This window comes from Rutilus rutilus (genome assembly GCF_951802725.1).
Source record: "Rutilus rutilus genome assembly, chromosome: 2".
NCBI lineage: Eukaryota > Metazoa > Chordata > Actinopteri > Cypriniformes > Leuciscidae > Rutilus > Rutilus rutilus.
The window spans coordinates 15,907,659-15,924,168 of NC_140210.1; the positions used below are offsets into that span (position 1 = coordinate 15,907,659).

Genomic DNA, 16,510 nt, shown 5'->3' on the forward strand with positions numbered 1-16,510 from the left:
AACCTTTTATTCATCAAATATATTAGGCAGCAGAACTGTTTCCATCACTCATAATAAATCAGAATATTAGAATGATTTCTAAAGGATCATGTGATAGACTGGATGTCACATGTGACACTGAAGACTGGAGTAATGATGCTGAAAATTCAGCTTTGCATCACAGGAATAAATTATTTTTTAAAGTACATTCAAATAGAAAACTATTATTTTAAGTTGTAATAATATTTCACAATATTACTGTTTTTTTTTCTGTATTTTTGATCAAATAAACGCAGCCTTGATAAGCATTAGAGACTTCTTTCAAAAATATTAAAAAAACGTAATGTTTCCAAACTTTTGACCTGTACTGTAAATAAATGGCAGCCTTGGTAAATTCTTTGCAAATGTCTAAAGTGTCTCTGAAGATATGTGTTGTACACTTGTCTGTGTCTCTTACCTTGCACACATTTAGAGAGGTCTCTAAGGTTGAAAACGTAGTGAGATTTTGCTGGTGTAGGCAGCAGGTCTACACTCATACGATGGTAGATCTCAACAGCAGCATCCACAATGTTGTCAGCTGCCTGCTTCACTGCTGTGGGAAATTCAGTGAGGAAACCCTCTAAAATTGCCTACAAACATGCACATATAAGAACAGAAGTCAGTGTGCGCAGCAAGCATAGAGTTTATGATAGTAATATTTCTAAGCGTAGAGTTTGTCTGAAGACCTATACCAACTATGGACAGCTCCAGCATTGACCAGTTAATGCGCTTAGACTGTCAGTTCAAAACCATGGACAACTCCAGCTCTCAGGCTGTGGCTTCAGAACCATGGACAGCTCCATTTCCTAATGAGCTACTCTGCAGTCAACTTTCTATATAGGAAGCTAGAGATATGGAAAACTGCATATTTTAAAACTCATCTAGTCGGTGGGTTGTCTTAATGAGGAAGCCCAATTTTGCAGGTTAAGGCTCATGCCTACTGAACACAATTCAGACGCTTAAGGGATTCTTAAGGAATGTTCACATAATATGAATTCAAAAACAGCTAGATTGACTTGCAACATCATGGAAAAGAACAAAACTTGACGTGTTCTTAAAAACAAAAGGCTCAGAAATGTCTTGTATTTGTTGTTGAAAGGTAGTAACTGTAACACAATAAATATTTGGAAAAACAGTTCCAAGTTAATTGAAATTTTTTTTTTAGCATTATTATTCAGTGTTGAATACAATACATTTCTCTCAACTCATCCATCATCTTGAAGAAAAAGAAAAATATTGTCGCAATGCATTCTGGTACTGACTTATCTGAGAAGGATATGAAATTCTGCCTTAAATTTTGGCCAACACATGGTATTGGTATCTTAGAATACTAATAATGTTGCCTACCTTTTCAAACAGTTGTAAATACAAGTGAAGTATACTTTCAGCTTTAATATGCTGTCTAGGTAGGCAGCTCACCAGGTTTGGGAACACAGCTTAAGTTGGCTCAAGATCATTGCCTTTTCTAAGTCAACAGACTGGCACAGCATGCAACAGCTTTAAAGTCAACATGAAACAGTGCTGGCTACCCATTGACTGTCATGCATACTGTATATGTGACATATTTCTGAATGAAACAGGTTATTCAATGAGAAAAATTAAATAAAATAGAGCAGGACTTGATTTTATCCAGAGGGACAAGACTGGATGTTACATACAGATTGGAGCCAGGTGGTTGGAAATCATAATGTCAACTAAAAAGGAAAGTTGTTTTAGATGCAGAGCAAGTTATTGATTTTTGATACGTTTATTTGGAATAATGTGCTTAAAAAAAAGAACTTAAGAACTTTAAAAAAAAAGTAAATAGGTCAATTTTGATTTCATGTTGACTTTATAAAAGAAAACTGTTCATTCAAAATGAGTGCTACCATATGTCTGACCTTAAAAATCTGTTTGAGGCTGTGCTCAGAGGGCGTTGGGAGGCACAGCATGCTGAAGTGGCGGATGAAACGAGGAGTCACAGGGTTACGACCTCCACCAGGTGGTGCACAGGCTGCGGCTATAGTCATATCCTTTAGGGAGGAGAAGGAGACAGAAGATGGTGAATAAGTGCGTATGAAAAAATATCCAAGGGACATCATTTAACTTTTTTGACACTTCCACTAATCTCATCAAACCTTTACTAGAAGAAATTAATGTAATATTGATTACAACCCAAATTAAAAGAGCCTTTTGACAGCTAGAAACTTAATGACCAATTTCTTATCAAATGACAGAAAAATCATTCAGGAAATGTTGCTGTGTCAAAGCAGTGTCATATTCAGCAACCAAAGAGCTACACTAACCCAAATCAGTTTCTCCAAGGTCAAAGCTAAATTGAGTACCACAAATCATCCTTTTAAACCTCAGCGGGTTCTTTCCTCTTGTCATATTTCTGTCTTTTATTTTATTGTAACTCATATTTGAGATTGATGAGTATTAAGGTCGACTGCAATGTCTCAGATCACCATATTTCTCTGTAACCTTGCCAAATCGCATAATTGTCCTTGTTTATATTATGCACTTTTATCTTTGTTTGTACAAGTGTATGAGTGTGTGTGTTCAACAAGCAGAGGGTTTACTTGATGCTGGTGTGTGAAAAATACATAATTAAGCATCATTCCCGAGGTGAGACAACAATCAAATGAGAGCAGCAACTTCAAACATCAAGAATTAGTGCCGCTCATTATATAATAAACATTACAACATAAAATTTTTTCTATCCCGATAGAGAGAAGGCAGAGAGTGAGAAAATGCTTAACGATTAAAGCACTTGATAAAATTGGATTGTGGTTCCTGAGGATTCTGCGCAAACTGCTGGTCTCACAGCAGTTGCCCAGGATTAGGGATGGGAATCTTAAGAAAGGTAACAATTCTGGTTCTAGTAAACAATTATAATATGTATTTACAATAAACCTCCAAAATCAATTAGTACAATTAGTAATTAGACAGATTTAAATCTCATTAAATACACATAGCAGAGACTTAAGTACACATAAGAGTTTGTTTTGACATTACAAAAACTTAGTCAAGATCCATTCTGATCAATTCAAGGTGTCCAAGTGAGTCATGAGACTGTGATGGATTTGTGAGCAAGATTCATTAAAAAAAGTGGCTCATGAGAGTTCACAAATTAGACTACAGTGGCTGTGCTGTATGTTTGTTTTGTGGTAATACTGTGGGAGCTTTTTAGTGTTATGTCCAGCGTTCTCATGAAGAATTCTGACCTTCAAGAATCGAACAAAACAGAAATTTGAACTTCATTCAAACTACACTGTTTATTTTTATTTATTTTTCCTTTTAAACAAAACCGGTTTTGAATAAGAAATTATTTTCAATTCCCATGCCAGGCCAGTAAAGTCAAACAAGGACAAATCTGTTAATATTTCTCATGTGTCATGTTTCCATTTTCTGTGTGTAAGTGTCTGGGTTGCTTACGTGTATCTCCTTCCAGAAGAACTTTTCTCTGTCATAGAAACCATGAAAGTCCTGGAACTGTCTGAGTAGCTCTATAGGGGGCTGAGAGCCATAACTGTCCAACTTTGGCATGTTCAGATCATCCACAAACACCACAATCTTTTTATTAGCAGGAGCACCTGAGATACATAAACACAGATGATTTTCAGTATGGCAGTTTACACACCACCCATAATTGTATCTAAATTCCCCTTACCAAGTAAATTCTTTTTCTTCTTTTCCAGTTTTGACTCAATGATCTCTTGGGTTCTGGCTGATGAAGTTTGGGCTGAGAAGTTGATGTAGACGGGGACATAACCTGCCTTTTCCTGGACACTGTTCAACAATGCCCGTGCCACAACAGACTAAAACACACAATAAGCCTAGTAAGCAGTTTCTAGTGACGAAACATAAAACTTTAAACTGCTTCACACACTCTTACATCACATTAAACATATGCCCGTCTTACCTTTCCCACTCCAGTGATGCCAGTAAAGAGGACAGAGTGATTAACAGACAGCAGTTTTTCCATCAGGTATCCATACCTCACCGTGTCTGTGGTGGGTACCAGCATCTCAAAGAAGGGCAACTCACTGTTATAACTAAAGGGGGGAATGATCCTCTCCCATGGCTCCAAACATGTAGTAGCAAAGTTCATATATACGCTCCACAAATCACATCCACTGGGCAACTGTTATTGAGAGAGAGAGAGAGAGAGAGAGAGAGTTCACTGAATTATGTATTACATTTAAAATGCTCTTTTTCATGAAATGAAAGTAAATGGGGACAGGTCAAGTTCCTAAAACAACAACATAAAACACAATAAAAGTAGTCCATATGGTTTGTGCACTGTATTTCAGGTTTTTTCAATAGTTGTGTGTGAGAAACAGTTTTAAGGATGCAACAACCAATTTTTGTCAATTTGGATGGATGGATGGATGGATGGATGCTGTAGGTAGGCTTAGATGCTTCAATTTAATAATTATAAGGGGGTTTGTTCAAATAAGTATAACAGTAATAGCAAGAAAAAAGAAAAAGAATGTGTTTCGGGAGTCTGTATTATAAGGGCAGGTTCTAGTACCCTTATTCATTTCAAATTAACCACTTCCTTTTCTTCTGCTCGCCCCTCCCCCCCTCCCTGGATCATTCTGTCTTGCTCTGTGGAATACTAATAATGACACTCTCCACTGCATTCCGACCTTCTGAAATAAACACACCTTCCCTTAATCCTTATACAAATGTCTGGGGCATATTGTTTTTCTTCAATCTATTTCCCATTAAATATTCCTGAGGTCACATTTATGAATGTGACAGACACACGAGACAAGACACAGCTGTCTATATAAAAATAATTGAACCAGTCAGGTGCTATATATAATTTACAATGACCTATCAGTCAGGTCAGTGTGCTCTTTTCAGGGTCAAAGCCCAGAGGAGGTTTGCAGTGTCTTCAATGTTCCACATCAGTTGTTTAACAGGAATAGCTACTGTATGGCCATTGAGAATACATTCAGATGGGACTAGAGAAAAAAAATTATTACCTTTTGAATTATGTAAAATTATGAAAACATTATGGCTGCAGATCTGTAAAAAACTAAACATGTTCATCCAAATCTTGTAGCACATAATGGTATTTTCCTGAACAAAATACTATTAGAAAGCTAATATGATTGTCATAAATTAAGGCAATAAAATAGAAATTCCCAGATTTGCTCACTGATAAATTTCCATAAATGTAAGCATACTTCACAGGTTAATCAAAGTGATCTGAGATTATTTCAGAGTATATGAAATGTTCCTATGCATTACATTGCATTTGACATTTATTCCTTTACCTTTGTATCACTGTTGTCCTCAAACTGCTGCCTGATGAAGGTGTCGAATGTGTCCCAGTGGCTGTCAATCAAATTACCGCCCACTGCCCACAGGTAGCAGAACACAAACGTCTGACATAACATATTGCTCAACTTGCTGGACTCCTACAAATACATTCACAAAAAGCACATAAATTAAACAGTTGGATATCACCACACTGCAATTTCTACTGAAATTGATATGAGACACTACTGAATGTCTATATGAGAGTGTTACGAGTGTACAGCAGTTTTGGGGTCTGAATGTTTTGAACTGTGCCAGTCCAGGGTTTTGATTCGTGGTATTTAACTTACAACTCAAGTTCCCACTCCTCTCTGAACCCTTATATTTCCGCATTTTTCTCAAAGGCGAGAAACCAAACATTCAGAGAGAAGTGTAAATGTGAATTTATTTTAATGCCTAATGGAATAGAAAAGAACATATCTCAGTTACAAATAAATCAGAATTTCTCTTCAGGTTTATTAATTAAACATTACTAGTGGGTAAAAAAAGATAAGTCAACTTCATGCAAGTACTTTCCAAATAATGTTTTTATTTATTTATTATTTGCTAAGACTTCAATACAATAACCGTATAAAACACATTTAATTTAGCAAATAACACGTCTTTATATTATAACACTTTTTTTGCTCACATAGTATAAATGGGACTTTGTACATAGCCTTTATATTTTAGCTAGGGGTCTCTGTCATAATTTAAAGTACAATGTTATTATTCCTATGACGGCAAAGCTGAATTTCCAGCAGCCATTACTAAATGTCTTTTGTAACATTATAACATTTTACTATTAATTATTTTATTTTTGCTTTATAAGCAAGTATTAATTTGGGGTTCAAGCATGAAATGCTGAAACCCTATTGTAATTGTAAGGATTTGTAAAACGCATCGTGCAGGCCAAACCGTAAGGCCTAGAGACTTGAAACCTGGCCAGATGGTAGGCCTCAATTTGGGGAGAACCTATCAGAGTATGACCCCGATTGGCCCATAGGTGGCGCTACAGCAACCAAAAGTACAAAAGCGCTCATAACTCTTAGACCGTTTGTCCTAGATGCAAGTGTCTTACACCACTGTGATCCCTGGCTCAAGGCGGAAAAAAATTCTGCTATGTCAAATTTTGTCCAAAACCTACTTTTGCGAACTAGTCCCTGGTTTTTTGCCCGATCGGAACCAGACCAGTCTAGGACAATTCTCTGAACTCTCTAGATCAATAGTTATCGGAAAAAAGTTGAATTTTTGCATTTGGGTGGCTGTAACAGGGTCATTTAGAAAAGGGGCGTGACAAAATACACTCAAAAGCCTATAAATCCTAAAGGAAAACTCAGAATGTCACAAACATCGATGAGCATATGTGTCATAACATGGTGAGGAAGCATGCAGAGTTTCATGGAGATCGGACCATAGGTGGCGCTATAACTGGCCAAAAGCTTTAAAACCATATATTTCCTATGGTACATTGCCTGTATTGGCTGTAAATGGTCTTTTCCATCTATTATGTCAGTGGTTACATGCTTGCTAAATAAAATTTAATAACTTTTGATGCTTTTGTGCTTAAAGGCCTTAATTGCTTGAACCCCGATAAATTCTGCTTGCAGCTTTAATTATATTTTATTATCAATTTAATGCATCCTGGCTAAACACAATTATTAATTTCTTTCTTTCAAAAACAAACAAACCTTGAACTACTTTGCACAGTAGTTTAGATGGGTAGTGTAGATCTACTAGGTTTTCTTTTTTGTCTTTAACCACATTATCAATTAGACGTCCTGTAGAATCTTTCTAAAATATGTTAATGATTCATTTTGGTGATAGCTATGATGCATAAATACCATATTGAGGTTAGGGGCTCCATTGCTGAACAGTAACGCTTCCAATAGGCAGCAGAGGGTTGTGACTTTACTAATGTCCACCTGTCCAATGGCCTGAACACAGTGCTTTGAAACAAACTGCAGGCCCTTCTCCACATATTTTTGAAACAGCTCCATCAGATATCCACGTACAGGCTCTGTAATCTAAAAAAGAAAAAGAAACACACACATTTTCCAGATGGTAATGGGTCTACAGTTCCAAAAACAAACTAAAAGACATTCTGGGCCCTATTTTAACGATCTGAAACGCAAGTATCAAACGCGAAGCGCAAGTAGATCCTTTGTGGGCGGATCTTGGGCGCTGTTGCTATTATACTGGCGGAATAAATTACTCTTGCGCCCGACGCAAATCTAAAATGGGTTGGTCTGAAGTAGCTACATTACTCATAGGTGTGGTTTGGGCGTAACGTGAAATAAACTAATCAGAGCATCATCTCACATTCCCTTTAAGAGCAGGCGCGTTTGTTCCATGGCGGATTGCTTATAACGGCGCACGCCAGGAGCGGTTCACAGCCGAGGAGACCGACGTTCTCGTCAGGGCCGTAAAAGACAGAAAAGTGACATTGTATGGGGATGGGAGAAACCCACCCAAATAAGCTTCGGTTAAACAGGCGTATGATAATTTGGGTAAATGTGTAAGCTAGATTTATGCCTATTTTTTCACATCTTCATGGACACCACAATGATTTCCCTCATGTGTAATATTATGTATGGTTTGCAAAAATGGCAACTGCTGCATCTGTGTAGATGAGAGAAGCAAAGTGTATGAGCGTTGTGCACACGCTACATTATGGCCAAGCATGCGCCCTTAAAATAGCTTCTGAACGAGCCACTGAAAACACGCCACTGACTTTAGACTAGGTTTTTCTTGGTCTGTGGCTAAATTGTTTTCTGGAACTGCAAAATAGCACTGAACCGCCCCCGGGAGCGCAAGTTCATTCCCTAATTTACCGACGTGCATCTGTGGAGGGAAAAGTCCGTTGTGCGTCAGGTGCAAAATAGGAATGATACATGCGTCGGTGTACAAAGTCAATTGTGCTGGGTGCAAAATAAGGGCCCAATAAGTTCAACCTCATTAAGGTTTGCCTATAAAACTATTAATTAAGACTCTTTCTAATGCTTCCGTGACAGTAAAACAATGTTAACACTCTGCTTTGTGAGTCCTCAGAGAGTTTTAATGGCTTCACCTTCTCGGCTAAACCTGAAAGCCACGTTTGAACATACGGCATCCACTTAAGCTCCTCTGGGTCAATGTACACCATCCCGCAACGGCTTACTGTGGCAGGAGACGCCACTGCCAGGTCTTGAACCTGATTGAGAAAAGCGTGGCATGTAAGCATACATGACTAGCCTCTAGTTAAAAGCGGGAAATGCATGTGGAATTTAACAAACGGGGAATATGTGCACATTTGCGCATCTCACCTCAAACAACATGTGTATGGAAGGTGTGAGCTTAATCCTTTCACTGTTGGCCAAGCAGAGCATCTTATTATCATCCAGGACTGTGTTCATATTCTCAATCCACAGTGCATCCACCGGGCCATCACTGATCACCCATTTGTGGTCATCACTGAAGTCCTGAACTGCTGCCCGCACAGAAAGCGCCATCAGACCATCCCGCCATTCCAGCGTCAGCGGGTTCACCTCCCCGTAAAGCTCGCCCATGCTCACTGACTTTGGGTTGAGCACATAGGTCTTAACAGGGCGGTAGAAGGGATTTTGGTGGCCAGCGTGATGCAGGGTATCCAAGGTGTCTGCCAGCACACGATAGACAGTAGTCTTGCCACTCCCGGCAGGCCCCACGAGCATTACCCCATGGCGGACCAGCATGGTCTCGTACAGCTGAATGACCTTACTTATGATGCATGGGAGGGGCTGGAGGGAGCGTTGGCACATAGATGAGTGAATGGTAGACTGCAGGACACCGTAGTCATGCTCTGGGATGGCGACACCAGGGAAGAGGTCTGACAGGATGCCACTAAGGGAAAAAAGAGTGGGTATTCACACACAAATATAGTGGCCCCGAGAAGTCCTTGGACTTTAAAGTCACACTTAATTTCACTGAATTACTAAAAGTTTTTATTTTATTTTTATTTGTTTACTTTATATCTAAAGAAATTAATGGTACTTCTGACAAATATGACTTAAATAATGTACACTCACGTGAGATAGAAAAAGCGATTTTATTCTACGTAATGGTGGCTCCCCCTCATGGTGGGTGCCATGGTCAATAACCATCTATCTCTCTCTGTGTGTATGTAGGTTTTTGTGTTTTAGGATTTAAATAAAACATTCTGCATTTTACATTTTCAAAAAACCCTGTTTTCATCATGGGAACCAAAAAATGTCCAAAGATTTCTGTTATGTCCTTCCTCACTTATTCTCTCATTAATAATGTTTCAAAAGATCTCTACTTCAGATAAATGCAGATCTTTTGAACTTTTTTTTCCATCAAAGAATCCTGAAAATAATACACACAAAAATATTATGCAACAAAAATGTTTTTAACGTTGATTATAAAAAATAACTACTTGAGCAACAAATCAGTATATTAGAATGATTTCTGAAGGATCGTGTAACTCGGATGTCTGTAGTAAAGGCTGCAGAAAATTCCGCTTTGTCATCAATGAAAAAAAATAAATAATATCACAATATTATTTTTAAATATTACTGTTTTTACTACCTTTTTTTTCACATGCGATATTAAAAACCTGTGGTCACCTGAAAAGCACTGCATCATCTTTGAGGAACTTGGGAAGGTTCGAATCTCGCAGAGCTCTGATCAGCACAACATCCTCACTCAACTGAGGGTTTTCTCTTTTTAATGACCTGAACACCACACATAATAAATAACATATTAACAGTTGTTCAGAAAATGTGAGCAGGAATACACAACTTGCAGCACAAAAACATTGGATTCTCTCAGTATTTTTACACTGCATGCACACAGGACATCACACGATAGATCTTATTATAGATGGCATTCACAAATGAAACAAGATTTTTACATTTTCTGAAGAAAATGGAAGCAATGCTCTGTGAGTGCTCTGTGAGTGCTTTTAGTGCATTGCTATGTGGTTGCTAGGGTGGAAAATATGAGGTAAGTGGTGCTTGCCCGCTACAATATTAGGATGTTGTAGGAGGTTTTGCTAGGGTGGTTGCTAGGTCATTTCTAGATGGTTGCTATGTGGCTGCTTCCTGGCTTAGGGAATTTTTTCACACAATTTAATGTTTTAATGATCAATTCACACCTCTCCTCAACAAGACACATGATTCAAGGTGTCATTCATGCCTTGATAAGCACCAATTAGTACTGTGGGAATCATAAAAGACATCCAAGCTATTAAACAGCCTGTATTAATTCCATATCAGTAATTTACACAGAATATGGTGCTCAAATTTACTCTAAATTTTTAAACACTCTCGCCTATAGCTGTTCATATATTCTTGTAAATAGTTTAGTAGCCTAAATCAAATTGATTTAAAGACAGACATTCTGCACCACTGAAGAACACAGTGTAATAAAGGGACAAGGATGTGAATTTATACTGCACATAAAACCTGAGTGCTAATAAAATGTGCCAGTGGTGACATGAGGTTAACACACACACACACACACACAAACACACACACACTGAAGACTTCCTGTTGGCCATGATCTGCTTAGAGGTTTCTTGCATAGCTGTATTTTATTGGCCTTTACCCCAAACACATCACTAACTGAGACTGAGCATGTGCAAATTAATTCTCAATCAAAGGCTGACTTGTTTATAAAACAAAGACAATAAAAATGTGAGAAGACAAGAGTGGCCTAGAAAAGCCCTAAACAAACACTTTCCAAGACTGATTTACGCTATTTATGTAACATTCATTGTTGAAAGATCATTATACAGTACATGTCTTTTCTGTCACTTTTGATTAATTTAAAGTTACAAAAGATTTCTATTTCAAATAATGTTGTTCTTTTAACCTTTCAATATATCTTTTATATATATATATATATATATATATTATTTATTTTTTTAATCCTGAAAAAATGTGTCATGGTTTCCACAAAAATATTAAGCAGCGCAATTATTGATTTCTGAAGAATCATGTGACACTGACCTCGGGCTGGAGCGATGGCTTTGCCATCACAGGAATAAAGTACATTTTAAATTATATGAAAATAGAAAACAGTTATATTAAGTTATAACAATTTTTCACAATAAAAAAAAAATTTGATTAAATAAATGCAACCTTGGACATAAAAATTTTTTTATAATAAATTGTACCAGCCCCAAACTTTTGAACGGTAGTGTGTGAGATTGACTCATTGAGTAATGTGAAAATGTGTTTGTGCTGTAGAAAAAGAGCAGAGATCAACCCTGAATGCCTCACCCTGCCATGACCAGCACAGATTTGACAGCTCTCATGCCAAAGTCATAGTGATCCTGCTGAGAGAGCTGCTCACTGCAGAGCTTGTACATCTGAGTCATCTTCCTAGCAAGAGTCTTACTAGACTCAAAGCCCTCAGAGTACAGGATCACCTACAAGGAGAGAGAGATGTTTTCAGGTTAAAGGGATGGAGGGGGGAAATGCTATTGATATTGGTACAGTTTTATTTTTCAGTTGAAATCTAGAGTATATAAGTGATTTTAAGTCAGATATAATGCAACATTTACTTTTGGTCTAAAGCACTTGATCAAATATGATTTTTGGCCTTTGCAGTTAAAGGTTTAGGCACCTCTGCTCTAAATGCCCCAAATTACTTCATCATTTCATCATTTTACACAGGGAATAAAGTGTGTATTGAAGTTAAAAGTACATTTTCTAAACAATGAATTGTGGAAATTTACAAACAGGAAATCACAGTGGTAAGACACCAGTTTCCTCTCAGGAAAGGCTAATTCTCACTGCACCAACAGACGTCGAATGAAGCAGACAATCACCAGATTACAGCACATCACTTATCGAACATTCCACTACCCGACAATGTTTAATCTGCGAAAACAAGTGCTGAACAATGGCAACAGACTCAGACTGATGACACTCTGATCCAACAAATCCAGAAGAATGTGTCTGTTTCCATTGGTCTGTCAGTGCAGTGTGAATTAGCCTTAACGCACACACATGAACAGAGAAAAGCTTTTAATGAGTACACACATTAGGTGAGCAGTGCAATCTCTGACCTCTCCACCTAGTGTGGTTTATCATCATTACTGGGATCAGATCAGGTGGTTTAATCACACACCTCAGCGATAAGAGCATAGTTGGGCACCATCATGGCTATGGGTCGGAAAAGGGCTTTCAGGTTGTCAGGGAGTTCGGTTCTGCCAGCGTAACCGGGGTTCATAGTGATGAAGGCAGCACACGTCATCACCAATTTTATCTCTCTTCCCTCAAACGTGAAATGAGTTAGCTGCAGAAAATAATCACAATCCAGACACATGCAGTTGCACAAAATTCCAGTATAATTACTTGTTTGTGAGCATATGATACTATACATGCATATGTGAGTGTGTATGTGCTTTACCTTGGCTGCCTTGGCATTTCTGATAGTGATGAGTTGTTGAGCGATGACTGACAGTACCTCGATGTTGATGCGATTGAACTCATCAAAGCAGCACCAGGCACCTGACTGAGCCAAACCACTGAAGAACGTCCCCATCATCTGAACACACAAATGCCATGTAACACTTGTAGCAAGCTGAATACTGAACCCCCTAAGCACTTAGAATGAAAATATAGTAGTACATAGCATTACAATACGACAAAGCTAAAGTAATTAATAAACAAATAGTTAAAAACTCATACTATTTGTACCATAACACTGTCACAGAGTGAATATTTACATATTACATTTACATATGTTCACCTTAAAGGTAATGCATAAGAGTTAAACCGTAAGCAATTGCTGTAAGTGCAATGACTATGATATATACGCTGCAGCGCCAATTTGGCAAGGTTGATTAATCAGCTTATGTTTGGCTATTTCAAGATTATTGCCCAAAAATCATGCCTGTCTTGCGAATCCTTTCATTATAACCAACAAAGTATATTGATGTGAGTTAAAAACAAATAGACACCAGCAAGCAAACGTTTCAGCACATTGCTATCTTCAGTGCTCCAACAAAGTATAAACATGATGGCAATAAGAGATTCAGTGCACAGCTTCATTGATTATAATGGGAGTTTTCACAAGAGTGCAGCTTGTGTACCTCGCATTGTAATTGACAGCTTCAGTGATTATAATGGCAATGATCTTTGCTCAACACTGTATGAAAAAACACAAGTCTGCCCACCATTATAGTGGTAAAATGCGTGTTTGTTTCTACTGTCTTTAGCAAGATCATTTTATAGGAAACAGAGTAATCCCTCTGATCAATCCAGATGTGTTGGTGTTGCATCTGTTCACCCTGTCTTAGATTCTTCATCTTTATCAACTCAGTCTTCTTTCTACAAGCCTTTCATGTTGTCTGGATCAGTAGCACTCACAAAACCTACACCGATCACCATATTGAGAGAGACAGGAGCAAGCAGCAGTCTCTCATGGTTGAAAATGGTTCAAATTGTTGTATGCCACAGAATTCCTGTTGATGGTGTACCTTATTCTAGGTAATGATTTGGATGGACATAAGGAATTTCCCCAAAAGACTGTAGAAAATCAGAAATACGTTCTTCCTAATGCCTGTTAGTTGTCCGTGGATTTGCCCATATTTGGCGTTTAAAATGGAAACGTCTTTAGACATGGAAAATCAATTTTACAATCGATTCAATGAACACGTCTCAAAAATCGAACAGGATTTTTTCACAAAAGTGACAGCCCTACATGCCACCCATGTACTGAACTACAGCAATAACAATCCCCAGCCCAGCAAACCCCCAGGGAAAGGAATGATCTACAGAAAGAGCTATATGCTAAATTAATGTTCCGGTGACAGAATAAAACAAGACAAACAGTGAACAATGAAGACTATGACTGTTTTTAAGGCCTAGTCAGAATCTTTAACGTCTTTATGACATATGACTCCCCCAGCAAACACTAAACACTGGCCATAAATAAGGACAGCCTGCTGGGTAAAGCTCTCAGAAAGATGTCTACAGTTGTTTTTATGTAACGTACAGAGAACTTCAGTTGGAGCTCTGCTGCCTCCTATTGACAAATGCAATGAATGAATTCACTCTAATTTGACAGAAAAACAAGCATCTCTAGGTCATACTGGTTGTCGAGCTCCTTAACAAATTGATGAGGAAAAAAAGAAAATAAAAGTTGAACTGTAAGAGAGACAGATTAGTACCTTATAGTCGAGTCCATCTGAGCAATTAAAGACCACACATTGGATTGCCAGAGCTTTCGCAAGGTCTTTAGTGGTCTCAGTTTTGCCTGTGCCAGCTGGACCTGCAGGAGCTCCCCCTAGATCCAGCTGCAGCGCTCCCATTAGGCAGAGGTAACATCGATCCTAAAATGAAAAAAGTAAACATATATGCAGTTCGCACACACAATAAAAATATAAATGTATTTGTTAAACTTGTATTTCTTATGACGTGAAAAGACGCAAACTGATATTGGCCATGAGGGCATAAATGCCACCATTTTAATATTTAAAATGTAGCGGCAAAAAATCTAAATAGATTTTTAATTCCATCAGAGCTTTATTTGTTGTTTGATAACTACATTTACAGTGTGCATCTATAATTAATATGTGCATTTTTTTACAGCTACTTTTGTTTTTAATCTTGATTTCACTGAAATGAAGTTAAAGCCATCATTGTTCAAATTGCCAATTTATTTACAATATTTGATATACTTGGGCAAAACTCAAAACATATATACAGCATACAGTATGTATAAAATCATCATAAATGGGATGAAAATAATTGTTCCCCTTCATAAAAAAGTGAATATATGTACCGTCAGTGGCGTTATCACCAGACGAGGACACGCTCCCAAATATTCATATCCATAGACATACTGAGAGAGAGCCATCCGAGCCACACAATTATCCAAGTCCACATCCCAATAATACCGCAACTGCCTCTGCCACTCGAAATTATCGCTGGAGTCCACCTACAAACACATAAACACATACGCAATAACCTCTTGAACTATCAGACATAATAGGTAAATAATTGGCATATTATGTATGGCAGTGGTTCTCAACTGATTGGTCGCAGTCTGTTCTGATACAACTACAGGTCTGTTCTGATGGGCACGGACAACAGGGTTAAAATTAATTAAATAATAAAATAAATAAGCTTACTGACTTCTAAAACAGAGCAGAATGACTGATCTATTGCAAACAGGCCACGTTTTCTCCTTCCCTGTGACAAGACGAAGCAAATAGACAAACCTTCTCTTTGACAAGCTCTGTAACAATGTCTCTGGCATGCACATCTAAGGTGATGAGAGCTGTGATGATGTTCCGATGAAGACTAGGCAAATTCCCACGGACCAGAGCAGCAAGAGAATTCAGTCTCTGTTTATGCAAACAACAAAAGATAAAACAGACAGACACACAGACGTATGTAAAAACCACATGAATATACCACAAATATATTCACCTAAACTGTAAATTACTTGCGAGGGAACTTCAAAGTAACTAACACATTCATACAAAGATACATAATTTGGTCAATGAAAGCAATATGTTGTCACCTCAAAGTTGGTGAGCTCAAATTCTTGTAATGCATGATAGTGGTCATGGTCTCCCTCTAGACAGTTGTCCATGTCTCTGCACCACATGAGCTGGGAGATGGTCAACACCACCTGCAGAAAATCACAGGTGAGAATCGCTCATACACTCAGAGACACACACAAGCAATCTCACCAAGGCGAGCACAAACCTGTGAGGGATGCCCGGCCACAACCCACTCTACTCTGGCTTTGCTCAGGTAGTCAGCAATTGCAGCCTTACTGAGTCTCCTAAGAGAGGAGAACATGGCCTCCTCCACCTTTCCCAACCAGTCCTCTACATTTCCACGAGCCTTCAGCCCTTTCCCCAGTGCCACCTATAGCACAGACACACACATATATATTTCTATCCTTTGTCGTTTTATAAATCACTGAACAAAAAAAATGTAAAAAAAAAAAAAAAAAAAAAATGTAAGACTTGACCTTTTCTCCCTCAGGTGACACCATGGCTAAGATGTCGTTATTGTATTGTATTTTTTCGCCAGTCTCGCCCTCTCCAGGTGTAGTAGGGGTAAGCAGGCCGAACTCCAGCTGTGATATTGCATCAAAACACTTTCTCAGATGAGGCTGCACAGCCTGAGGGTTTCGCGTCTGAGACAAAATCTCCAACAGTTCATCATTAGACAGGAAGTAGAACCTGAGC

At 38.2% G+C, this 16,510-nt stretch overlaps 1 protein-coding gene across 1 annotated transcript in view; it reads right to left on the reverse strand.

The window, feature by feature from the left end:
- The window catches only part of dnah6 (dynein, axonemal, heavy chain 6), a gene marked incomplete at its 5' end in the record, with an annotated part of 84,217 nt that overhangs the window by 54,120 nt on the left and 13,587 nt on the right, over positions 1-16,510 (reverse strand). Inside the window, 19 exons of the mRNA XM_084397639.1 lie at positions 437-608; positions 1,899-2,030; positions 3,436-3,593; positions 3,671-3,818; positions 3,923-4,144; positions 5,289-5,432; positions 7,155-7,337; positions 8,381-8,503; positions 8,616-9,171; positions 9,915-10,022; positions 11,574-11,722; positions 12,427-12,594; positions 12,709-12,846; positions 14,474-14,635; positions 15,088-15,243; positions 15,527-15,652; positions 15,832-15,942; positions 16,020-16,184; positions 16,291-16,504. Coding sequence (XP_084253765.1) covers positions 437-608; positions 1,899-2,030; positions 3,436-3,593; positions 3,671-3,818; positions 3,923-4,144; positions 5,289-5,432; positions 7,155-7,337; positions 8,381-8,503; positions 8,616-9,171; positions 9,915-10,022; positions 11,574-11,722; positions 12,427-12,594; positions 12,709-12,846; positions 14,474-14,635; positions 15,088-15,243; positions 15,527-15,652; positions 15,832-15,942; positions 16,020-16,184; positions 16,291-16,504 — 3,335 coding nt within the window. The remainder of the gene's footprint in view (positions 1-436; positions 609-1,898; positions 2,031-3,435; positions 3,594-3,670; positions 3,819-3,922; positions 4,145-5,288; positions 5,433-7,154; positions 7,338-8,380; positions 8,504-8,615; positions 9,172-9,914; positions 10,023-11,573; positions 11,723-12,426; positions 12,595-12,708; positions 12,847-14,473; positions 14,636-15,087; positions 15,244-15,526; positions 15,653-15,831; positions 15,943-16,019; positions 16,185-16,290; positions 16,505-16,510) is intronic.